Source organism: Miniopterus schreibersii (assembly GCF_964146895.1).
Source record: "Miniopterus schreibersii genome assembly, chromosome: 2".
Lineage (NCBI taxonomy): Eukaryota > Metazoa > Chordata > Mammalia > Chiroptera > Miniopteridae > Miniopterus > Miniopterus schreibersii.
Window position 1 is genome coordinate 10,607,491 of NC_138102.1, and position 25,893 is coordinate 10,633,383.

The following is a 25,893-nucleotide window of genomic DNA, read 5'->3' on the forward strand; positions in this document are numbered from 1 at the left end:
TAGGACCCTCGGAGCTAATGTCTTCCTATTATTTTCTGCTTCTGCTGAATTCTTGATTTCTCTCTATCCCACGTCATTCCCAAGACAGAACACTGCCCCTTTCCCTTTATTTTGTCAAAATACCACAGACCCAAGGCACCTCCCTGCAGTAGCTTTGATGTTAACAGTGGAAGACAGGAGAAATTACACTGCAACAACCATCTCAAAGCTGAGTCCTGGCCACCACTGTTTCTTAAAGACGTTTGGCCGTAGCCTGGAACTTCTCACTGGCTGCCCCCTGTCCACTCCCTGGCATCCTGATGGATTCTTTCTCCAGGCCCTACCTCCTCACTCCTAGTGCATTCGCTCCTACCTTTTCACCCTCCTCTTCTTAGGTTACTCACGGGAACTCCTAATTCTTCATTAATTCATTAACAGAACGATTTTGTTCCCTTGGTCCCCCTTCTAGCCTATCCCAGCTAGACCCACTATTTAAACAATATTCTCTCTCTGCTCCACTAATTGGCGTGACGCATTTCCTCAGCATGGAGATCTAGGAAAGCTATGTCTTCTTTGAGTGCTAAAATTAATTGCATAAGACTGTTTACTGTCCTGATTAGCAGATATTACCAAAAACATTTCCATTTCCTTGGCGTCTCTTCCCTTGTTAATTAACAATGGAGTAGGGGTTGGCTAATTCAGTTCTTAGGGGCCAGTCTCTAGTCCAGACTCATCCTGCAGAGAGGAATGGAGACTGTCTAATTTTCTAGATGGGTCCTGTTTATTTTTCTTTGTTACACTTCCCCGTCTCATCATTTTTGAAAACATTTTCACATGATCTGGGGCCACCCTTATCCTCTACAGATGATTTCACTTCTTCTGGTCTCTCAGAAGCTTCTCATGAAGTGTGTGTGTGTGTGTGTGTGTGTGTGTGTGTGTGTGTGTGTGTGTGTGTGTGTGTTGGGTGGGGGAGTTGTAGGCACTGGGAAGATGTGAAGACAAGATTCTCCTTATGATGTTATGCTCCAGGTTCAGGTTGCCCTCGGCCACCACTGCCTCTGATAAGCACCCATCCCTGAACAGGCCGTAATCGTGTTTTAAGGCTGGGTCAACTCCTCCTGCCCCCGCCTCCATGTGCAGCTAGTGAGGTGCTACAGCAAGCGGGTGAGTGTCCTAGAGCCGGACTGTTAAGAGTCCCATCCTGGCATACGTGGCCTTGAGCAAGTTGCTTGCCCTCTTTAAGTCTCAGCTACCTCATTGGCAAAATAGGGATAAAAATAATATCTCAAAGGGCTGCTAAGAGGATTAAATGAATTAAAACAGGGAAACTGTTCTGCTAGGGCTTGGCATGCAGTACATGATACATAAATTGTACACTTATTAAGCTAATGAACAAGGCTCTGTGGTAATACTGACTTGGGCCTCCAAGTTTTCAGCATCCATTCCCAGACTCGCATTTTAGCATCGATTTCCAAGCATTCGCACCATGCCAGGATGGCTCATTCATGATGGCTTTAACTGTAGAGACTACATGACTACCTCTGGACACTTAGGCTAGATCAGCACATGAAAGAAACTGGATTTTATCTTGTCGGGTTATGGAGGGTCACCAAGCCTTAAGCAGAGGAGTGATGTGGTCACATTTGTTTTTATGAAGATAACTTTTTTTTCTATTGACTAGGAGATGGTTTGCATGGGTAAGAAACTGGAAGTAGATTGATCCTCTAGGAGGTACCAATACATGATGCTAAGGTGGTGAGGACATAAATTAAGGCAGTGGCACTGAGGTGGTAACAACAGGGCTGATGAAGGGAGTTTGGCATCAGGAGATAGAATCAACAGGACTTACTCACTACGGAAATGAAGGGTGAGGGTGAGAAATGATATGTGATAAGGCCAAGATTTTGAACTGGATAAATAAATAAATAAGTGGTCTTACTTACTTATATGTTCTATCTTTTGTCAGATAGCTAACAACTCTGGGGATTCATTCTATTTTTAGATGTGGTCATAAAAGTATGACTCATCCTATGTTTCCCAATTAGTTGGATAATGTTTTAAGATGAGATAATATTTGAAGAATGTAAAAACTGGAGAAAAAGTACACATAGAGATTGCATTTGGGTACCTGAACAAAAAAGATTTATAACAAATTTATTAAAGAAAGCAGAGAAGTCATACTGAGGACTACAATGAAAGCAAACATCTTGAGTTACCGCCCCTCTTCCTTATGTCCAAAGGCATATTTTAAAATGTGGTTTTATTTAACATGTGCTCTTGTTTTCTTTTTCCTGCACATATTTTTACACAATAAAGCTGAACTTTTTCATGTGTTAAGTGTAAACAGTCTGTTTTCTATTAGAATTTAACATTTGTTTGGTTTCAGTTGTTTTGTTTTTAATGGTGTGATCTTATGGAGAGATTCTTTTTTCAAATAAGAAAGATGTTATTATTTAGAAGCATAAAATATATGCAATTCTGAAGTCCTTGCATACATAGAAAGAAAAACAAACATTCCTTGGCCAGAGCTCTTTTTTATTCTTTGCAGGGGGAAAAAAAATTGAATAAGAAAACATCATTTCCACTTTGTTCTGTTAGGAAACCAATTTAGACTTAGATTCCAGAAGAAAAAAAAAAAAATTCAGATAGGTGTGTTGACTGAGCACACAAAAAGTGAGAAGGTTTTATCTAGACACAAATGACAAAGACTTATTCATGCGTCTCAGGATTTGCAAACCAGGCAACACCCAGAGTGTTCTGATGAAAAGAGAACTGAGAGTTCTGACAGTAAGAAGCACATTCTGGAGAAGAATAGGTCCTGCATTCTTAGCCCCTGGATTGGTCTGAGGCCGTAATCTACAGACGGCCGGGGTGTGGGTAAAGGGTGTCCGGCGGCTGGATACACGCATGGACATTCCTCCCTAGGTTCTTCAGAAGGCTATCTGTCGGCTTTATGTGTATACAGCTGAAAAGGTCAACACTTTAAGTTCTCAGACTCGTTCAAGTAAAATGAAATTCACTCACCATGCTTCGGCCCGTTTGCTCTGAACCGGTTCAGTCGGCTTGACTGTACAGACTCCATTTAACGGCAGCTTTGCTGTACTGACTTGATCTTGTCTGCACGTATTCCTCAGGTGAGAAATCTCTAAACAGAGGAGGAGGGACTCGGTATTTTATTTTACCTTAACTGGCATGCAAGGGAGAATACAGGCTTTGTGGGCCCTGGAGCCATGCGTTTGGGGGGATCTGTCAAATGTCCGTCAGGATTGCGTTTTACATACGTCGTGCGGCAGAAGTTGGGGAGTGGTCCGGATTTGAGCAAAAGAACAGAAGACTCTGGCAGGGAGGCCTCCGGGAAACAACAGTGCGTTTGGAAAATTCCTTCTCAGGCTTCCGGCTTTCCTTTTTGGGATCCTGTTTGTAAAAGAGTTCAGTCAGAGAAGCAGAGCCTCTGGGATATGTGAGGGATGCCCTCCTGGGAATGCAGGAGCTGCTTAAACAGTCTCTGAAAGGCTCTTTTCTTCACATGTGATGCTGGACCTCCAAGCACGCGGGGCAGGTAAGCGAGGAGGGAAGCAGGAGCTGGAGACCATGAGGACGCACTGAAACCTGTGGCAGTTCTTGTTGCCACTGACCTTGGTGACGTGGGTGTCCTGTAGGAGCTGAATGCTTTGTCTCGTGCTGAAGGAAGATCCAGGGGACGGCTGGGCAGGCCTGGTCACCATCTTGGGCCGATGAGATGAGCCAACAGCGTGTGAGAGCTACAAAGGCTGCCTCTGGGTGAGCTATCAGGTGACGGGCAGGTGTTCAATCTAGCAGACACAAGAGAGTCCAAAGGGTTTCAATGACAATTGTGTTATAACTGATATATTAATTGAGAGGGTCCTATGACTAAGGACTTCCAAAAGAAGAAAAGAACTTGTCAGTGCTCATCCAGCCCTGTCTAGGAGCCAGTGTGACCTGATCTTGGTGCAACTGAGCCTGTTGTCCAATGGAAATATTTTCAGGCCAGAGAAAAGTATATTTAATTACTTTACTTTGAAAAACAAAAGGCTCTGAGACTATCCAATGTCCTTTATTCATATTCTTTGTTCCCCAAAACTCCTGTCACTTGATTTGCTCTCCAGGGTGATTTTGCCCACCATGAGGATGTCTTATGGCAAGTGACCAAATGGGTTATCTTACCAAGCAATTCTCTTGTTCTAAATTATGTGTTAGCTCTTCTGTTTTATATATCCCCTATGAGAAACTATGAAATGTTAGTTCTTCAGAAACTAATAATCACTCTTAGGGTAAGTCCATAAAATCTAACTTCTAGATAAGCTAATGTAAGTAAGATGTAAGCCTTAACAAGCTCCCAGTCCTGTTCAGTGAAGGCCCTAAGGGTAAAGGGGGCCAAATATATGGTGATGGAAGATGATTTGACTTTGAGTGGGGACACACAGTGCAATATACAGATCATGTATCATAGAAATGTACACTTGAAACCTATATAACCCTATTGAACCAATGTCACCCCAATACATTTAATTAAAATAAAATAAACTGTGCCTTACAGTGTGGATCCCAACCTTTATATTTCTGGTCCATCTCCTCAAACCCCTAAATCCAACCTGTTCCTCTTATATCATCCTGCTTTCAAACTTCTTTCAGCCAGTGATGTCAGGTCTCATTCTCATCTCACAGCTTTGGTACAGTCACACAAGGTCGCAAATTTGACCTTTCCTGACCACAGTCTTCCACCATGTTCTGACACAGCAGCCATGGCTAAAGGAAGAATATTCTTCCCAGTGAGCTCATGCCTCCACAGAATATTGACCTTTATTCTGCCCTTTGAAAAGTTTTTTCCAGGTTTCTCCCGAGGCAATGACCTTGGCCAAGTCCTTGATCAACAGAATTGTCTGTTTTGAATAGCGAGGAGCACAGAATCTGAGCCAGACTGCCTTGAATCCTGGCCACCTCCTGCTAGCAATGTGACCTTGGGCAAGTTCCTTAAATTTCTGTGTCTCAGTTTCCTCGTGTGTGAAATGAAGGTATTAGCAATGCACGCTTATAGGACTGTTGTGGCTGAATTATTTAATAAATTTACCATGTCTGGCGCGTACTTAACGTGCCACATGTTAGTTACTGCTGTTGTTATTATTGTCCCTCCTCTGAGGAAGTGCGCTCAGCACTTATTAAATGCTTAGATGGGGAGAAGACAAAAGGGGTACAAGGGGGAAAATATAGGTTTGTATTTCAAAATATTTTATTTTCACAGGGGTAATCATCAAATCAGCCAAACCCATGCTCTTGAGATTTAATGTCAACATCTTGAATTTACTATGATTATGAATGTATAATATCCACTTCTGTGTGTGTAAGCCACTTCAACCTAATGGACTGTTTTTCTTTCCAGTAAATCATCAGGATTACCTTTTCCTTAATAAACTTCACATTTCCTGAGTGAATGACAGGAAAATGTTTAATGGGAAGGCCAAGCACCGGCAATGCCTGAGTCCAGAACAGAAAGAAAACCTAACTTCAGTATTTTACTGGAATCTGAGTTAAGAAATAGGGGTCACAGAACTAACAGCAAACAACGGCTGAGTAACATCAGAATGAAAAGAGAAATGATGAACCTGGATTTGCAGCCTGACCTATTACGCAATGTGACTAATGGAGCTAACAAGTCACACATTAAAAAATCCTCTAGAGTTTCAAACAAAAGGAACAATTTGTTCAGAGGATAATCGATGCTTACAGGTAAATGTCACAATTTTGCATCTCGGAATCCTTTTGCTTTTCTTAAAGATCTAATAAATTGACCCTTTCATGTTGGCAATTATTTAACTTGCCCTATTTTTATTTTATTTTTAAATTAAATTATTTCCATCACCATTTATTCCCTCCATCACCTCTTCCACTCCCCCCCCCTCTACCCCCGAAATCACCACACTGTTTTCCATGTCCATGAGTTCTCTCTTTTTACTTTTTTGCTCAATCCCTCCACTGCCCCTGGCCCGCTGTCTGCCTGCTCTCTATCTATGAGTTAGCTTCTCTTTATATTGTAGTTAAAATGACATTTTAATTCATATCTTTATAGGTAAAATTTTGGTAGTAGTAGTAGTAGTACTATAAAGCAAAGCTTCAACTGAACTTTGGTTTTATTTAAGTTTTAAGAATTACTGAAGTTAATCGAAGTACGAAATTCTCTGAATGAGCACAGTAATGAGAAGCTAAAAATCAGGGATGTATTTTTGTAAGGACATTGGATCATTCATAAAATTTCATACAAATAGGAGAAAAAATATCTCAGAGTATTGGGATTTGTCCTTGGATCTCCTCTTTTAGTTCTTCTTCCTGTTAAACCGATTTCCTCACATATTTGTTTCTGGATTAAAGCCAGAATCAACATTGTCCCTATTTCTAATCAAATAGTGGAGGAACAATGACAAGTTCTGAGTGGACCCTGGTGGGCCGAGCGGCCAGACCTAGCCTGAGCTGAGTGTGACTCGTCTCTGACTTCAGGCAAGGTATTTAACATCTCTCCACTTTTGGCATAATTGTAATAATGCTCATTTATTTAATAGGATTGATATTCAGCAGAGCTCAGTAGACAACCGTCAGCTATTGAGAGAGGTCAGGCTGATGAGAGAAACAGCTGCTTCTGCAGCTTGGAAAAGAGATTTTGAATTCTATCTCCTTTCCATTCTATCTCCTTTATATTTTGAATGAATTGGATGGGAATTTGACGTAAATAATAAGATATGAAGTTTCATTATAGAGAGTGGGGGGAAAAAAGACCATATTATAATTTCCACTTCAGAAGTAAAAAGTTCAGAAATATTTCTTTATTTCCATTTTTGGGCATCAAATTCATTTAGCTTTATAAGCTTTCACTGAGTATAAATTCTTGAGATAAATAACAAAGATACTATTATTTTTCTGTTTAAAAAAAAGGAAAAAGTTTAGATGAAAATAGGATATAAGCAACCTCTAAGTCCAGGACCGTGAGTAAATTTTCAACTGTCTTACATTAAGGGTGCAGTCCATTTGTGAATGCCAACTTATTAAACACACTTTCTTCAGTGACTTTTTATTTCTTTTCTATTTCTTTTATCTTGTATTCTTCCATAATAGCTCTTGTAAACCATACCATTTTTGAAATTTTACATGCTGCTAATGTACTTTTGTAAATGTGTTTGTAAAAGTTACGTATCAGCTGTAGAACTCCTAAGTTCCAAACTTGATATTTCTGCTTTTAAATTTAATCCACTATAATCAACCAACTTAAAATATTTTAGTGGGGAAGAAATTAGACTTTATAGACTTAGAATAACTTATATCAAACAACACAGTACATCAAGGGATAGCCAGTTGAAAACTATTTTACAATAATTAAAAGTTTTGAGATAGCCCAAAGCAAAAACATTGCAAAAGAAATAGAACTAGTTGCATAGCAAAGAACTAAATAACCTGATATAATTTTACCATAAGCCAGGTTTGCAGAATAATAATGGTTTGCTCTGATGAATGATGGAGACCAGGCTTTCAAAGCAAGTTTCTTAATGCCTAAACATTTCTTCAATATTGTAGAAGATGGTTAGAATTAGAAATGAGTGCACTGCAGAATTTTAGAGGACTTAAGATATCCTCAGGAATTACTCTAAAAATGAACAAATTAACATAATGACTATTAAAATATATGTGACATTTTGAAATGACTCATTGTTTCAGGATCTGAAGATTAGAGGCTGACTCCTTTCTCTGGGAAAAATCAGATTTGATTAACTTAATGGCAATGAGATAGGAATTTCAGGACACCAAGATACAGAGATCTGCCAAAGCATTTCTTTGGCCCTTTATTTTATAGAAAATCTAAGGTGTAGCAATATGTACACAATGTTATATACTTTCCCAGTATCTCCCAGAACACTTTCAACATGCACTGTTGCTTAAGCAAGAGCCAGACTCAGACATATAGGAACATAATATTTTGAGAGATGTAATTTCTCTTCTATAGACTTCCTGAGGATTGATTTAGGGCCGAACTATGAGACTCCACATGTTGACTATGTGTTAGCAATTTTTTAACATATTTTAATTGATGTATATTAATGTATTAACACGGTGGCAGCATTCATATTGAAACAGGCTGTTGCTAAATTGTTTTCTCTCATTCATAAGCTACAAATATTTTATTTTTAACTTATGCCTTTTGGCAAAAAGGCTACAATGATTTCAAGTGTGTTCTTTCCATCTAATCAATATGTGTTCATTTGAATCATATAAAATTGCCAATTTCATGGGTCAAAATGTTCAAACATATGTTAATGTAAGAAACATTCAAACCTGTAAAGAATTTTTGTGAGCTTATTTGAGCCAAATTGTCAATACATGCTTGGAAGCAGAATCTCAACGGGTTGAGATAATGCTTTGGAGAATGGCAGTTTTGCCCTTTGTTTTATATATTACAATCAGAAGAGGAGACGTGAGTGGGTTACATGAAATCCATTGGTGATAGAGTAGGGAGGTGGGAGAAAACAAAGGGGGTGGGGACCTCTGGGATTGGATAAAAAGTAAAATGATGGACAGATACTTCTTTTACTTAGGTGGGTGCAGGATAGTTAACAGTCAATAATTAACTCTAACAATGAGGGGATTTGACATTCCAACAATGTTATTATAGATGCAAAAAGACAATAGACAGGCTCAGTTAGGTAAAGATTGACCTTTGTCAGGGAAGATACCGGCCTAGGACATGACTACCCACCATAAACTGCTTTTTGGTTAAAAAGTTTTAATTTTTAAAAAAAGTTTTCATTTCATACCATCCTTTATGGGTACTTTAGGCCTCTGAGTTTGCAGGGCTGCCACGCAGGCCTTCCCTGAGCTAGTCAGGTTAGCATGTGGCCCCTTTTCGTTCACACATATGTCATTTCTTATGGTTTGATCTAATATATTAAGAAAGGAGCAACTAGGCACCAAGGAAAGACGCTCAGGATACGTAAGGGGGCCTCGGAGTAGGGTTTGGTGAGAAAGAAAAAATAAATCCATGTGTTCAATCCAACTAAAAGTCCCTAGCTCCTCCTTAACGCTTACTTTCAAAAATGTACTTAGCCCACCGTTTTCCCCTTGACCAAAACAAGCATAGAGGAGGAAGCAGGCCACAAACACAGACCTTGGTTTCATGACAAGGAAGTCACATTTTCCCGGCTGAGAAAGATTTTCCCTCCTGGGGATTACTTTCTGCAGAAGCAACAACTTAATTATTATCGGAGTCACCACAGTAAGTCGGAGGCTGGGGATACAACAATTAGCAAGGTGTGGCTTTGCCCTCAAAAGTCTCACTCTGAGCGAAAAGCATGGAGAAAGGGAGGCAGGGGGAGAGAGATGCGAAAAGCTGCCGGAGGAAATGCCATCAGCTGGCGCAGCGCCTGCAGCCCAGCGGGCCTGCACACGGCGTTTGTTGAGTGAATACTTGCTGAGTCAGTCTAAATACAGCGCGTGATCATAGGGAGGAAGTGATTGTGTCTGGAGGGGTGGGCTGGGAGAGTTTAGTTTTTATATTTACACATGGTTTCCCGTATGCATAATTTACATTGTCTTTATTTTCCATTTTAATATTTATTTTCGGTTTTCCCTCAGAACGCCGCCTTGCCGAGGCAGCTATGTCTCCTTCTCGGGTGGGTCTAGCACGGTGCTGAGCGACAGCGACGATCAGTCCCCGCTGGCTGACGCTCCCGGTCCCTGGGGCTGTGCGGCTTCCGGGCGGCTGTCTCCCCTCCTGCCCAGAGAGCCTAACGCTCCTTTGCAGACCATGCGACTCAAGAACAAATAAGTCACAGCCGTGTTCAGGGGCAAGAGTGATGTTCAGCGGAGAAGGCCAAGCAGAAGGGCCTCCATACCTCTCTGCAGCCCGTTTCCCGCTAGGCAGCAGGGAGGGACATACAGGGTGGGGCAGAAGGAGGTTTACAGTTGTTCACATGGAAGTAATACAATGATTAATAAATTATAATACAAGAATAAATGTGTTTGGTGTACTCACAACTATAAACCTCCTTTGGCCCCACCCTGCATGTGTACAGAGAGGAAGGCCAGGTGGACTACAGGCTGGGGGCATGAGCCTTCAAAGCAAAAAGCTCAATTGCTTGGCTTTCCGTACACCTGCTGTGTGAGCTTAGGGAAGTGACTTAACCTCTCTGATCTGTAATTCATTTGTTTGATGAGAATAACAGTACTTGCCTTATATAGTTATTTGAAGATAATATGTAAGATGTTTATTAAATGCATAGCACGGTTCTTCATACGTAGTTATGAAAATGTCAGCCAGAAGTAATAATGTGTGAAGTAAAACTATCAGTTATATCTAGCAGATTCTTTATTAGTCTCTGTAATTCACAAACTTGACATATCCTAAAAATTCATATTATTTTTTACAGTGCTTCCCAAGATGGCCTGCACACTGTCTGTGGCCAAGTGTGAGTAAAGCCTCTCCAGTTCTGGAGCTGTTTTTGCTGGCCCCAGGAGGGTTAAGAACTACCTGCTTTATTAACATAGATAAACATTTTTGTCCATTAAGTCTTTAAGTGATTGCTTCCCAGTCTTTGCTGAACATGCAGTCAGAGGAGAGTCTGAAAAACTCCCAGGCCTGACTGCCACCTTTAGACACTTGATTCAATCCCTGGGCATGGGGAGTTTTTAAAAGCTCCCGAGAGACCCTCATGGACAGCAAAGTTTAGGAACCATTTCTATAATTACATAAAATTGAGAAAGGGATACATTGGAAGGACCTTGTGGTCATAGGTTTTATAAGAATGAAAATAGGCTAACAAATAATTCACTTGATTCCAGTGTGTGTGTTTTTTCTTTCTTTCTTTCTCCCTCTCTTTCTTTCTCCCTCTCTTTCTTTCTTTCTCCCTCTCTTTCTTTCTTTCTTTCTTTCTTTCTTTCTTTCTTTCTTTCTTTCTTTCTTTCTTTCTTTCTTTCGTCTTTTTTTTTTTTTTTTTTTTAGCAGAAACCATATGTTTAAAATTTGTTTGAAAATTTTGCAGATATTTCTGTCCTTCTAGGCTCCTTAGCTTCTAGAATTTATACAAACGCACCACTGGCAGGACACAGAAGTCATTTTGAGGGTAAGCAAAATTTTTCATCAGGACTAATGACTTCCAGATTGATTAAAAAAAAAAAAATCTTGAGAAATGGTAAAGTGAATTTTCCTCCACACCTTTAAATAGAGCTTAAAGTTTTTATATTATATTTGTAGCTTGCCTAAACATTAAGACATTAAGACAAACAATGCATATGACCTTCTAGTTGTTCTAACTTTTTTTTCTTCTTTTAAAAATAAAAGCTGTCATCCATATACAACATGAGCTACCATTCGTTTAGCACTTATCATATGCCAGGGTATCTAAAAATATGACATCAAAATTGCCACCGTCCTACAAAGTAGGAAGCAGGATTTCTGTTTTAGAGATAGCAAGCCTTTTAGTAAGTTACCTGAGGCCACACAACTAGGAAGACGCTTGGCCATAATCTGGACCCTGTGAGTTTACAGAGCCTGTGCCTTTTCAGCACCACTGTATAAGTAGCACATTGGTACCACCAGAGATCAGAGTCCCTCCTTTATTCTTGCAGTTGAACAGGTTCAGTCTATAGAAGGTAACAGCCAAAGCATCAGTCTCCATGGGGGAAGCCGGGGAAAGTCCAGGAGAATTTCCTTGGCCACTCTCAGATGGCCTGGATCTGCATCTCACCTCCTGGATGGCCTTGAGTCTGACCCTAAGTCTGGCCTCATGAAAATTCACAGAAAGAAGCTGAATGAAATTCTTTTGTTCTTGCAGTCTTTTCACCGGGGAGAATGGGGAAGCTGTTCCATTTCTTCCTTCTTACCACTGTGCTGCTAATGGGCAGGGAAAGCTGGGTAAGCTCATGGCAAAAACTACTGTTGTATTTATAGTGCCTGCTTTCACCTGCATTTTCTTTTATTTTGCAGAACATCAATAGTAAAGTGTCACTCTGAAGAACTTAACTGAGGGGGAAAATGAATGTTTGTGGCAGCACCTGCCAACTAATAGGCACTTACCAAGTGCTTTAAAAACTTTTTTGAAGTAAAAATTAGTATTGAGAACAAATAAGTAAACTCTTTTTTAATTTGTTGGGGTTATTTGGGTGGTTATAGAACATTAGGAATTTAAAACTGTCTGTTAAAATAGACCTTGAGCTTTCCACTATTGAACACTATTAGTGTACACTAGACAGATTATTTGAAAGTGATTACAATGAACTCATACCTTCCTCCATTCATGAGTAAAAAGGTAAAAATACTCATTTGCTCACAGCTCTGGGAGAAAGAAAACTCCTAAGTTTTAAATAAGGTTACTAACACAGTACATTCAATCTCATAAGGATTGAACATATGTGCCTTATAATTCCTTCAGTTATTTAACAAGATCACAAACAGTTTCCCACTATTAGAGAGCAACACAGAATTCCAGACACCATAGAATATCTTTGCTGCCCATTTTTTAGACAGATGTGACTCAGGGGGCTAAGAGGATAAATCAAAGGGGATAAACCGAGGGCAAATAAGAAATAGTCCTGCAGAAACAGCAGCGACTTGGACCAGGAGATGGGTGGGGGAGGCTTCTACCACCCCTTCTCCATTTGATATGACTTTCAGTCGTGAGGCTGAATTTCTGCATTTACATTATAATCTTTCATAGGAAAGCATGTACCTCTTCCCTGTGTCCCGGAGAGGATATCTAATTGCACTGTTCTGACTGCCTAGCAGAGGGCCTGGAACACAGTAGGTGTTCATATTTGAATGAACACAGATAGCACATAAAGATAGGAACAGAAAGCTATGCAAATATAAATTGGGAAATATATCTGACTATAACCAAATGTCTATTTTAAGAAATAATTTATATAAAAGTAGTGTGAAGCACTTACACATTAAAATGGATAATTTCTCAGAAGTGAACACCTACACGTACCACTAGAGGTCATGGCATGGGCTGCAAATAGAGATGTCAAGGTAAAAATGGCAAAAATGTGTCATTTGTTCTTTTTTTTGGTTTTTACTCCCCGCAGTAACTCTCCCAGCATCGAGTACTCAGGAGCCTTTTCTGCAGCTTCCTGGCCTCTGTACCTCTTCCCAGGAGACCCAGCTCTGCCACCCTCCTTCCCAGTTCACCCATCACATTTGCTCTGTCTTTGGAGGGTTTGCTCAGCCAGATGTCCCTTTAGAAAGGAGTTGATAAACTCTCTCATGTGCAATAGTCTTGGGTTATTTGCCTTTTTAGGGAAGATAAATGACTTAACTGGATGGCTCAGCCTCCACCCATCCCTTTTTAAAGTGATTAAGGAAAAAACAATAAGTAAGCAAAAAGTTAAAGTGACTCTGGTAGAATTTTCAGCAATAGGTAAATAGATGAGATACTCAAGGATATGAGAGTCTAAGCTAAGCATTCTTTATGAAGCTGATGATATGTCTAAGATTATAAGCATTCAATTATAGTTTTAAAGCCATTAATACCCAAAGGTCATTCAAAAGCCTAGTTTATTTGACCGGTAAGAGAGCACTAAGTGTCATGTAGAGACTGAGAACAGAAACTCTGAGCTGGTCATACATCCTGACTTCTCTTGCCCACTGGGAATTCCTGAGCAAGTTTCCTTATCAGGACTGAACCCATTCCTACCTCATGGAATAGTTATGAGGGTCAAATGAGACAGTGACCCTAAAATTCTTAGCGTAATCATTCAGATTATTTTATATTATAACATTTTTTAGTTCAAGAGCATTAGCATAAGCCGTGATTTCTCATCCTTCAAATAACAAATAGTATTAGAACTTTCAAACTACTTCCTGATTGGAGTAACATTCTGGAATGGGAGTTGGGAACAAAATTGAATCATTGATTTATCCAACTTACTAGGAATATTTATCTTCCATGAGACCAAGATGCACGTTACTTTGCAGGCTCTCGACAACTGTCTCCAGGAGCAGGCGCGTCTCAGAGCCCAGGTGCACGTGCTTGAGACCCGGGTCAAACAGCAACAGGTCAAGATCGAGCAGCTTTTGCACGAGAAGGAAATCCAGTTCCTGGATCAAGGAGAGGAGAGCAGTGTCATTGACCTTGGAGGCAAGAGGCAATATGCAGGTCAGAATCTATTTTTCTTTAGTGTTTCAATAACTTATACACTATGTGCAATGATGGTGCTAATCATTCTGTTGCCGGAGGAATTAATGGGCCAGACTTCCCAGACACAGTGTGGAGACCTGGACAAAGGGATGAGTCATATCCCAGGTGGGACATAGTGGGTCTCAAGAAATTTCGTCACACTACTCAGAATGGCACACAATTTAAAACTTATATTTCTGCAATTTTCCATTTACTATTTTCAGGCCGCAGTTAACCACAGGTAACTAAAATGGTACAAAGTGAGACCATGGATAAGGGCTGACTACTGTATAGGAGGATCTCTCACTGGTTTGCAGAAGAGAGAGCCCACTCACTCCACCCCGCAAGAATACTGCACTCTCAAGCCCTGGCCGGGTAGCTCAGTGGGTTAGTGTCTCAATACACCAAGGTTGCAGGTTCCATCCCCGGTAAGAACACGTATAAGAAGCAAACAATGAGTGCATGAATAAGTGGAATGACAAATCGATCTCGCTCTCTCAAATCAATCAATCAATCGATAAATAAAAGAATACTGCACTCTCCAAGGAACCACAAGAGGTTCTCCTTATGTTTCCTTCTTATGTCATCTGGGGGCTGAGAGTGGCCGTGGGAGAGCCACTTCTGGTATTTCCTAACATGCCCCGGGGAGGGCCAGCTGGCCTCTTGCTGGCCTTTCTTTGAGCTTAGAATGTCAGAGGCCTAGTGCCTTTATTTCTCAGCTTTAAGCTCAGCCTGCATTCTGGGACAAGAGGGAAAAGCCCACTTGGCAGGTTGTCATGTCCCTTTATGAAGACCTTGAACATTCAGCCTTCCAACACGGTTTGTTTTCTGCATGATCAAAGGAAGTACTCACCTCACCCAGTTTAATGCAGTGCTTGTCAAATGGGGCAGGAAGTCCTGGCCTCGCTCTGGTACTATGTAAGTATCCAAAAACCCTTTCTTTTCTTTTTTTAACTCCCATGAACACAGAGCTCTTTAACCGCGCCCTTCTCCTGCCTGTTTTCCAGGGGTTTGAGTGGGTCAAACATTTTGAAAATTATAGTTTTAAATAGTTAATACTGAAAGCCCTACACTGTTAGAACTTACTGCTGTGGCAGTGTAGTCACATTTCCCCAAGGCAGGCTCCTAACTTACTAGCTATGAGCTACTTTGCTACAGGAACTTACTTGATTTGTATGTCGGCTGTTGTTGTGTTTTTTGTGTGTGTTTTTTCCCAGTTGAAAACTTTCCTCTGGATCTTAAGTCGTGTTTGATATTTTCCTCTGAGAAGAAGAAAAATATTTTAAAAACACAACAAACCAACAAACTCACATTTGGCATAAAATAAAAACAAATAGGAAACATTGGCTGAAAACTCCATCCTCACAAAGTTTTCCAGAGGCAAACATTATAGCTAATTATTTCCATATTTGCTTGGAAAATAGTCTGAACCTTATGAGACTACTAGTCAGCATTTTGGTAGGAGGTTAAATGTAAGCAAAGGGCTTCTTTCTCAACAAGGAACGTTAAAATCTGTGTACTTTAATGAAGAGTGGCCTACAATATACTTGACCACAAGATGTAAGCTTTTGAACAACATTGAACTAATTTTAGGTAATCATTTTCCTATGTTTTACAAAACAGGGTATTTCTTTATAATTCAGCAGTATCAAGAACACTTGGGCTTCTGAATCTCAAAAATAAATATGTGAGTAAAGCTTACATCATTACAAAGATGATGATCTCACCAGAGCAGTAGTGTGTGATTGGTTTCAACTTGGGGAGGGCTTTAGAAAGTGTCCAAGTTCCTTTATTTTCCTTTCTCTTCTGATTCTTATTGCCTATTCCATCTATTTAAAGTGGAGTATATTTTGTTAGTAACAAAGCAGAGTTGTAGACAATTTGGTATCAAAACAATGAAAATGAAGAAAGAACTTAAAAATATGCTAAAAGAATGAAATTATCCAATCAGGAAGAGAAAAAAATTTTTTAAAGATAAGAAATCAACAAAATGGTAAGGGTAAAGTTTGAAAGTTAGTGATGCCATATTATAGTATTTTTATTCAAAAGTCTATGAATGAGTATTCTTGAAACTATCTCTGTACAGTGGCCACCCTAAAATGTAGCTTCCCAGGCATCTAAATCATAGCTAAGTCCATACTGCCATATTCTCTAATCCACACAGGTCAGCCTCAGTGAGACCCAGTGATATTAATTATCTCACCATCAAGTGATTTAAGAAACAGATATTAGTCCTGGCCAGTGTAGCTCATGGATAGAGTGTCGTCCCACATGCCTAAGGGTCACAGGTTCAATTCCCAGTCAAGGGCTCCCTGGTCAAGGGCATGTACCTGGGTTTCAGGTTCCATCCCTGGTCTGGTCACGTTGACGTTTCCCTCTCTCTCTTCCACTCTCTCTAAAAAGCAAAGTAAAAAGTATCCTTGGGCAAGGATTAATAGGAAGGAAGGGAGGGAGGGAGTGATATTACTTTTTGGTGGCAAATTGGTAGCTTTGTTTACTTCAATGGTCAAAGAAATACCATGGCTAAAAATAGTAGAAACTTTCAGTTTTCAGCAAAAATATCTAAGAATACATGGACTATTAGAAATTTCAGTGGTTTAGTAAAACATCTGGTGAGACTGGGAGGTTGTAAGAATCTAAGAAGAAGATTACTATTTTGAGTTTATTTCCAGATCTTCTGAATGATTTGTAATGCTCTAAGTCAAGATAACCAATATTATTTGTTTGGTGTTATATTTCTACTTTTATTTTAGCTTCAGAGGGGAGATAAGTTCCACTATTCTATCTGATAAATCTGTAAGTTCCACTTATATAAACTGTAATTAACTGAACACATATAATTTTAAAAATTGTTTTTCACGAACATCAGAAATGAGAAAGCAGATCCCTATTTCACTACCCCCCTTTTTTTTTCATGATCATATCAAGGAGTCAGAGAATAATTAAATTCCAGGAAAAGAAATGACTTTTCTAATATCCACTGGAAGATGTATAAGATGCAATTTTAAAAAGCTGATTATCTATATCATGTGTTTATCTGTCTCCATTAGTATTGAGTGATCTCATTTAGAGGCTCCCTTTAGTAAAAAAAAAAAAAAAGACATAACAAATGTTATATTACCGTGTTTTGCAAACAGATTGTTCGGAAATTTTCAATGATGGCCATCAGATCAGTGGATTTTTCAAAATCAAGCCTCATCAGAGCCCAGCAGAATTCTCTGTTTATTGCGACATGTCTGATGGAGGAGGTTGGACTGTAATTCAGAGACGCTCTGATGGCAGTGAGAACTTTAACAGGTGTGCTAATTATGACATAAGCGTTTATTTGGAGCAGCACATGTGATATTTAAAATAGGTAAACCTTTTTGTCCTGTCCTAAAGTCTCCTAATTAGATAGACTCGCTCTCTCTAAATAAGAATGCTGGAAGGGCATTAACAAGTCAAGGAAACACTGCGTGTGGGAGCAGCAGTGAGGGGGTGCAGGCGTCTTGGGTACTGCAAAGGTCTATTTGGATTTTGCTAAAATCTGCATTGACTCTGAATTTTTTTAGAGACTGGAATGACTACGAAAATGGCTTTGGAAATTTTGTCCAAAACAATGGTGAATATTGGCTGGGTAATAAAAATCTTCACTTATTAACCACACAAGGTAAGATTTGCCTACTATCAAATTCACTGAAAATATAATAAAAACAACACTAAAATGTTTTTCACTAAATTATAGGCAATATAACTCATTCAGTAACTACTATAATTTGCAGGTGGCAATGCTCCCTTTGGGCAATAATTCCCTTTGTAAAATGTGGCTGCTTAAAGCTAAGAATAGAATAAAAGAAACTAGACCTGGGTTTGGGGGGGTGGGTCATTTCTCATGTATGTATTTTCTATTTCTGGGCAAGAAATGTGATGTCATAATCATTCTTTTGTTAAATGCCTTAAGTCCCTCAAAATATACCTAAGGTAGAGTTCTCTATCGCTACCATAATGTTGTGTAACAAGCCACTTCAAACTTTAGTGGCTTAACATCACAACCATTTGGTTTTTTTCTCACAGGTCTACAAGTTGGCTGGGTGGTTTTGCTGATCAGGGCTGTGCTCTGCTGATCTAGGCTGGGCCTGCTCATGGGTCTGTGATCAACTTTCTGGTCAGATGGAGGCTGGGTTTTCTAGGCTGGCCTCAGGTGGAACAATTCAGCTCTTCTCCACAGGGTCTCTCATCCTCCAGCTAGCTAGCCTAGACTTGTGCTTGTAGCCCAATCAGAAGTCTAAGAAACAGAGTGGAAGTACATGTCTCTTGACTCAGAACTGGCACACAGTCATTTTCCCAGCCTTTTATTGGTGAAGGCAAGTCACAGGACCAGCTCAGAAGTAAGGGGAAAGGAAATAGACTTCTTGGGAGGCTTTACAAAGCCTCATTGCTGAAGGGGAGGTACAGAATTAGGGGGATTGGGGCTGTTTTGCAATCATAGACCATAATACACTAAATGTCCTTGTTTCCATCTTTCTTCCAAATTTTACTGTGAAAATTTCAAAGATACAGCAAAACTGAAAGAAGTTTTACCCTATCACCTATACTCTACATTAACATTTTACTCTGTTTTCCCCATATCTACCCATCTGTCCATCAATTCATTTTATTTGACATATTTCAAAGTAAATTGCAGACATCTGCAAAATGCCCCCTATATAATTTTGCATGGGTACCTTCAACGAGAGTTCAATATTTGTCTAAAATATCATTATTTTGATAAGAAAGTTTCCATGCTTCTCTTTCCATGTTCTTTTGCTGCAATCCATTGCCTTCCTCATGCCATTTTCAATCTGAGATTGTAGTCAGCTCCACTCAGGTCTGATTCTAAATGTTTCATAAAAGGCAATTGTATCACTCAAAAAAGCATGCTAAACGACACTAGCAATGCATTAAATATGGGAGCGAAGGTTTGCTCGGTTCCATCCAAGTTAAGGAAAGCGGTTGGTGTTTCTATATTCATAATAATCAGTAGGATTATAATTATAGGGCCCTTTGAGACACTGGAATAATAGGTTAGAAAGGATGGATAATCCTAGAAGCCTAATCCTCTTTTTGTTGGCCTTCTTGTGTCCAATGTTTTCTAAATCTCAACATATTTATTATCCTACCTTTAAGTGTTTTTTCATAGATATATAACATTTCCCATACCAGCTTGTTTCTTTCATACATTAATAGCTATCCAGTGTCTCATTGAAACTATGAAAACCTCAAAGAGTGACCCTTGGCTCCTTCTAAATACACAAAATTCACACTTATTATTTTTCAAACTATTATCAAGCACTTATTTGCCCAGATGCATTTTGCCAACACATCAGCTTCCCCTTCATCTTTTGATTAGTGTTCAGTCTAGCTTTTCTCATGGTAGCAAAAATATGTTTATCAGTTCTAAGTTTCATAGCCACATATCACATCATCCTAAGGAAAAACAGTGACTTTGTCCCTGCATTCTTCAATTACAATACCACTTAAGGCTAAGCACTTGCCTCTGAAAATAGCTTTATCCCCATTACACAAATTTTGACTGGAAGTGTTTGCAGTAAAGGTAATTTAGAAATGCATTTATATTAATGACCAAAGAGATATTTAGATAGCTACCTAAACAACTGAGATTGACTTTGTATCTCTTCTATAATACAAAATATTTTTTAGGAGAGTTAACAGACTGCCTTACTGCCCCCCTTCCCCCATCTACTTCACAGTCCTGGTTCATATAACCTTTACTGCCTTTTGATCAGGTTAGAGGGGCTCTTCCTTGGAACTCGCTTGAGAGACTTCCATGGGACAGGGAATCTGTGGGGCCAAAGTATCAAGGTCAACAGGAGCCCATACCCTTCCTAGACTCACTCCAGTAGTAGGAAACTAGCATTCCAAAAATCCTTGGGCTTGCCTCCAGGACCTGTTCATGCCTCTTTGTCCCCCTGTGGGAAGGTTGTGCTGCTGATGTGTGTACCCCTAAGCCTGAGGGGGAGGTGAAGGAATAGCTTTTATTGTGGGTATAAACAGAACTTGGATGTGCATTGTGGAAAGTCCACCAGAGTGGACAAGGCCCCTTACAATGTGTGATGGAGATAGTGATGGGAGGAGAAGGGAGGACTTCCATAGACCAGGCCTGTGTGATGGGGGGGTCCAGGGGCTCTCTCCTGGGCCTCCATGTTCTGGCTTAGAACCTGGAGAAGTCTAAGACTCTACATTCAAGCCTGGTCTTACAGGTCATTCCGAAATTTTATCTATTAAAGTAGGAGGAAAGAACATATGCTATTTAACAGTTAGTTTGATTTATAACTTTTTACGTTCCTGACACTAGTTCTGTTTCTGAAAAAGTAATAGTCTTTGTTATTTGCAAATGATGGGGCAATGAGAAAAAGATGGTTACTCAAAGATACCAACTATTCAGTCATTATTTATATTTAAGATCAGCATCCTTACTGAAATTAAGAAAAAGAAGATAAACATTTAAACTTTTTATACTTTTGTCTTTCATTGTTACATTTCTTAATCTATTAACTAAATAACGACATATTTTCTGTTGTTCTTTGCTAAGTAAATTGCTCTAGCTTTTACCTATGATAGATGTAGTAGAAATTTTCTGTCTTTAATATTGTGTCCCTAATTTTTTTCAAGTAAAATACACAATAAGACATTCAAGTTGTAAATCCAATGGAGTCACTGTTTATTCTTTGAAAAACTGACTCATGGCAGAAAGAGATGCTCTAAGTAAAATAGAGCCATGCACTTTTTTTTTTAAACCTTAGTAAGTCAATGTCATCTCACACATTTAAAAAACTACAATTTCTTTTTCTTTTTTCTAGGAGACTACACTTTAAAAATCGACCTTTCAGATTTTGAAAAAAATAGCTGTTACGCCCAATACAAAAGTTTCAAAGTTGGAGACGAAAAGGTACTAAAATTTTCAAATAACTAACACCATGAATCAATGGGTAAAACATACAAGATAAACCCTAAAGTCAGTGGAAACAAAAATATAGAATTCTCTTATTAAATAAACCTACTTCTTAAATAATGACAACTGACAGTGAAAGTTGCCTCTGTTCCTTCAGAATTCCTATGAGTTGAATATCGGGGAATATTCTGGAACAGCTGGAGACTCACTTGCAGTAAAATTCAATCCAGAGGTGCAATGGTGGGGTAGTCACCAAAGAATGAAATTCAGCACATGGGACAGAGACCACGACAACTACGAAGGGAACTGTGCGGAGGAAGATCAGTCTGGCTGGTGGTTTAACAGGTTTGACGTCTTATAAACATAGTTGTAATGGCATTGGTGATATCTCACTGGTGGGCATTAATTATAAAATACCAGAATGATGTAATGTTGATCTTCTTTGTAATAATAGTATTATTAAGCAATCATCCTTATTAGAATTCTTCACCGGTGAAGTATTTTTGAGGATTCGTTCATTGTGTACATTAGCAAAGCTTGAAAGATATGTCTGAGAAATAAATCAGAGTACTGCTTTTAAGAAGATTGTTTGCAAGCTGAATTATAGGTTTCTTATCATAAACAGTAGGCCATACATTGGCAAGAAGAAAAAGAGATCATGTATTTATATACAGGAAAAATATTTTCGGCATTCTAATAACCAAGGGGCTCTTCACTTTCCATCATAGAAAGTGACCATGTCGTTGTTGTAAATTTTTCCATACAATACTACTTTTCAATTACTGTGACTTTCATCAAATCATTGAACCCAAGCTCCTCCCAAGACTGAAATTTCCTCTACAATATTCCTGAAATCTAATTCCACCCTGATTTAATACTTCAGTGTTACTTAATCAGCAAGGTCATTCCACTGTTGATTGTATTTTTTTCTTTCATTAACCTGACATCTGCCTTTTTTCCAGTTTTTTACTCAGTAGCTATAGAGTAATTGTAATTCCTTTTCAACATAAGTCTTCAGGCTCTGGCTGAGACAGTATTTATTGTATTCCTCCATATTTTCTCTTCTCTAGGCTAGATATCCCCGATTCCTTTAACTCTTCTCCACTCGAGGTGGTTTCCAGACAGCTCCCTTCATTGTAAACACAAGTTTAAGGCAGACGTGGAAACTTCAAACAGTCTCCCTTAAAATAAGCTGATGGGTCTGATCTGCAAAGCAGATGTGCTCAAACTGTTAGGCTGCCCACACGCTTTAAACATCTTTGACATTTAAACATATCTAGATATTTAAACTTTCCATTTCGGCCCGGCTGGCGTGGCTCAGTGGTCGAGCACTGACTTATGATTCAGGAGACTGAGGTTCAATACCCTGTCAGGGCACATGTCCGGGTTGAGGGCTCGATCCCCAGCAGGGGGCGTGCAGGAGGCAGCCGTTCAGTGACTCATCAATGATGTTTCTATCTCTCTCCCTTCCTCTCTCTGAAATCAATAAAGCTATATTTAAAAAATTAAATAAAATAAACTTTCCATTTCAGAATTGTTAGTAATCATTTCTGAAATGTCAGATTGTTCATGTAATCAAAGACTATCCATTTAAGTTCCAAAATCCAAATTTTCACATTTTTGGATTTCACTGAATTATAGGCAATATAACTCATTCAGTAAGCACAATCTAACTCACTTATGTAAGCACTTCTCAAGCACTGAAGAGCCCTGTTTTGCAACGTGGAGGCCTACCAGCCAGGTGCTAATTTCCCCTAAAGTCATCAGTCTCATTGTGAACATCAGCTGTTGTAAGGCTTTAGCGTTGTAGATTCTATGGGGTGCAGCTAGTTGAAGGCAGGGCCAAGTTGAATCTAAGTGGCTGTAAAAACAGCATTTTCTCTGGATTTTGCCTTTCTGCAAGTTTGAGTGCTTTTAAGTTTTGGTCATGTGTAAGGGAACTGAAGCACATAGGCCAGTGGGAGGGGACAGAGGGACAAAGCTCTCTGTCCTACTTAGAGAGCCAAAGGTGATTCCGGTCTTTCCCCTCATGGTTTCTTTGTTCTTCTGGATGCCATCCTTGGTCACCTCCTTCTCTTTCCCGTTCTTCCGAGTTAACGTCACGTAAAAATTATCAGCATTTTGTACAACTTACCTGCAGTGCACAGAATTGCAAGCATCCTTTCCCCTTCGATTCTGACCTGAATTCCATATGCAGAAATAGCCACCACGTCGGCTAATGTTAGCTAAGGTCAGAGCCACGTACCTGCTCAGTTGTTCCGCTTCCTTGTGCCCGGATGAAACTGGCACATGTGGTAACCTGGGCAGGTAAGTGATCCACTGGACTTAAAGATAGGGCTTCAGGGAAGACAAAGGCAATTCAGTGGCTGGAGCCACCAAGGAGCCTGCATGATCCTCGGAGTGAGAGGAGTGGATAAGCCTGGGCGGGTGGGAAATCAGGTGTTACTTCTACCTTGCCGGCTGCTCCTGTAGTTTAACTTCCTTCTTATTATTTTTTCCTGTCCCATAGTTTTTCTAATTTACATGAAATGTTGGCACTTCATAGTTATTACCCACCTGCAAGGCAGTCTTTCTCTACATAGCTAATCAATCACCTAGTGTTGATGTCTTGTCTGTTTTTTAAAAAACTATAAATATCTTTATTGATTTCAGGGAGAGGAAGGGAAAGGGGGAGAGAGAGAGATAGAAACATCAATGATGAGAGAGAGCCATTGATTGGCTGCCTCCTGCATGGCCCCCACTGGGGATTGAGCCCAGTCTCCTGAAGGGGGATTGAACCTTGACCTCCTGGATCCTAGGTTGATGTTTAACTGCTGAGCCACACCGGTGGGGCTGTCTTGTCTGTTTTGTTGGTGTAGTTTAGCATGTCATGTGAGTGCTCACAGCTACTTCTTTACCAAAAGAGCCCCAACCATCTCCCAATCTAGTGTCAAGTCCAGGGTGTTCTAGAAATGGAAAGATGCTGGAAAATTGGTCTCAGAATAGCTAAGATTTCCTATGTTGGCCATACACTCAGTTCCTAATGGGGTTCAAATCACAGACCAAACAAAAAAGTGTATGTAGTAGATGTCACCAGGAAGACAGACATACACAAAAATATATGTTCTAGAGGCTCAGTTTAGAGTGTTTTCTTTTTTGACAGTACTTTCCATGCAGTTTGAAAAACACAGTATGCTCTTGACACTTCAGGTTTAGTGTCGTTTCTGACTAGTTCCATCTATTTAGATTCGGAGGACTCTCAGGGTGGCCGGCAGGAGTGAATCACGAGGAGGGTAAATGATCCCAGCCAGCCACTGGGCATTTATGAGCAAATTTTATGGGTTTTTTTGATTCAATAAAACCATATAATTTAGGTGCTTTCCATAGATGTTCAGAACTATCCTTTGTGAATGTTCTCCTTGTATCCTCATGCCTGACGTCTTTTCATTGGTTATATCAGTAAAGAAAAATGCGGCAGTTCATTTCATAACACTACACAGAAAATTATCACATACTCCCTTAATCCATATCAGGGACAAAATTTACAACTTTTAAAGGAGGGAGGGGGACTTTTTAAAATTTATGATAACCTAACCCACCTATCTAGATTGGAGCAATATATTAGAGTAGAAAATTAACTCAGCAACACAGACAAATTTATTGATTGCCGGCTGGGAAAACTTTAAATGGTGGGTCTAGGCTTTGTTTTCTTATCCTTGGGGTTAAAAGAATTGATATGTTTGTGATTTTAAAAGGGGATGGGAGAGAGTTTGAATTACAAAAGCTACGTCTTGGCAGCAGATGGGTAAAGGCGTAAGTGCAAATTATGGGGGGCGGGGAGCTGGTGGTAGAGCACCCTGCCACACCTTGATGTATTAACCCACACCACTCTGGCTAAGACTGAGGATCACAAGACTGTGCTTTCGTTTGCTTGTCTGTCTTTTTTTGTTTAAAGGCTTTTAAGAACAGAAATGCTTCTTCATCAATACATTCACTACAAGTGGCCTGGCTTGTGTCCTCACACTCGTTATGGTGTTAAAATCCACCAGTATTTTTTTTAAAACACACACACGAAACATCTGTTGTAAGAATATCTTGAGTTCCGAAAATTGATAAATATTTCCTTGTCTGAAAATGGCAGAATTCATAGTTAACAAGTTTTTGATCATTTGCTAGCAAAATACAACAAGGGTGTTGGAATATTTTTCTGGTCTGATTGCGCTGTTTATTTTTTTCTCCCACTAGGTGTCACTCTGCAAACCTGAATGGTTTATACTACAGGGGCCCCTACAGCAATAAAACAGACAATGGGATTGTCTGGCACACCTGGCATGGATGGTGGTATTCTTTGAAATCTGTGGTTATGAAAGTTAGGCCAAATGACTTTATTTCAAATATTGTTTAATTATTCCCTTTGGGCTTTTATTTCTGCAATTCATCTTGGTTTAAAGTGATTTGAAAAATACCAGTTCTGAACATATACATGTGTGATGATGGTAATTGTTATGTGTACTACTTTTCATTGTTACTTGCCTCTGTTACTTAATGTACAGCAATTATGTGATATTCATCAAATAAATGTAGATTATGTTAATATTGATTGCATTCTTGTGTGCAGAAGGATATGGTAAGAACTATGCTGAACAGAAAATAAAAAGCCTAGAACATATGCCAACTTGGGAGATAACACAAGTGTAAATACACAATAAATTAAGTATGAATGCGGTTGAATATACACATGAAAGCCCCCAGCAAATAATGGATTGCCAAAGCAACTCACGGACAACAAATATTATGAGTAGGGATTTGAACTCAGGTCTCTGACTACAGAAC

At 39.5% G+C, this 25,893-nt stretch overlaps 1 protein-coding gene across 2 annotated transcripts; it reads left to right on the forward strand.

Annotated features, from left to right (window-relative positions):
- Positions 1 to 6,415: 6,415 nt before the first annotated feature.
- On the forward strand, positions 6,416 to 25,654 carry FGL1 (fibrinogen like 1). Of its 2 annotated transcripts, none has more exons than XM_081130167.1 (8): positions 6,416 to 6,494; positions 11,808 to 11,887; positions 13,949 to 14,129; positions 17,288 to 17,447; positions 17,702 to 17,799; positions 20,990 to 21,078; positions 21,239 to 21,426; positions 25,306 to 25,654. In XM_081130167.1, exons 2-8 carry the CDS (start codon positions 11,825 to 11,827, stop codon positions 25,463 to 25,465), a joined length of 939 nt encoding a protein of 312 aa, XP_080986293.1. In that variant the 5' UTR covers positions 6,416 to 6,494; positions 11,808 to 11,824; the 3' UTR covers positions 25,466 to 25,654. The 2 variants fall into 2 exon arrangements, with proteins under 2 accessions (XP_080986293.1, XP_080986294.1); XM_081130168.1 differs by lacking the exon at positions 6,416 to 6,494 and adding an exon at positions 6,919 to 6,971.
- Positions 25,655 to 25,893: the final 239 nt, after the last annotated feature.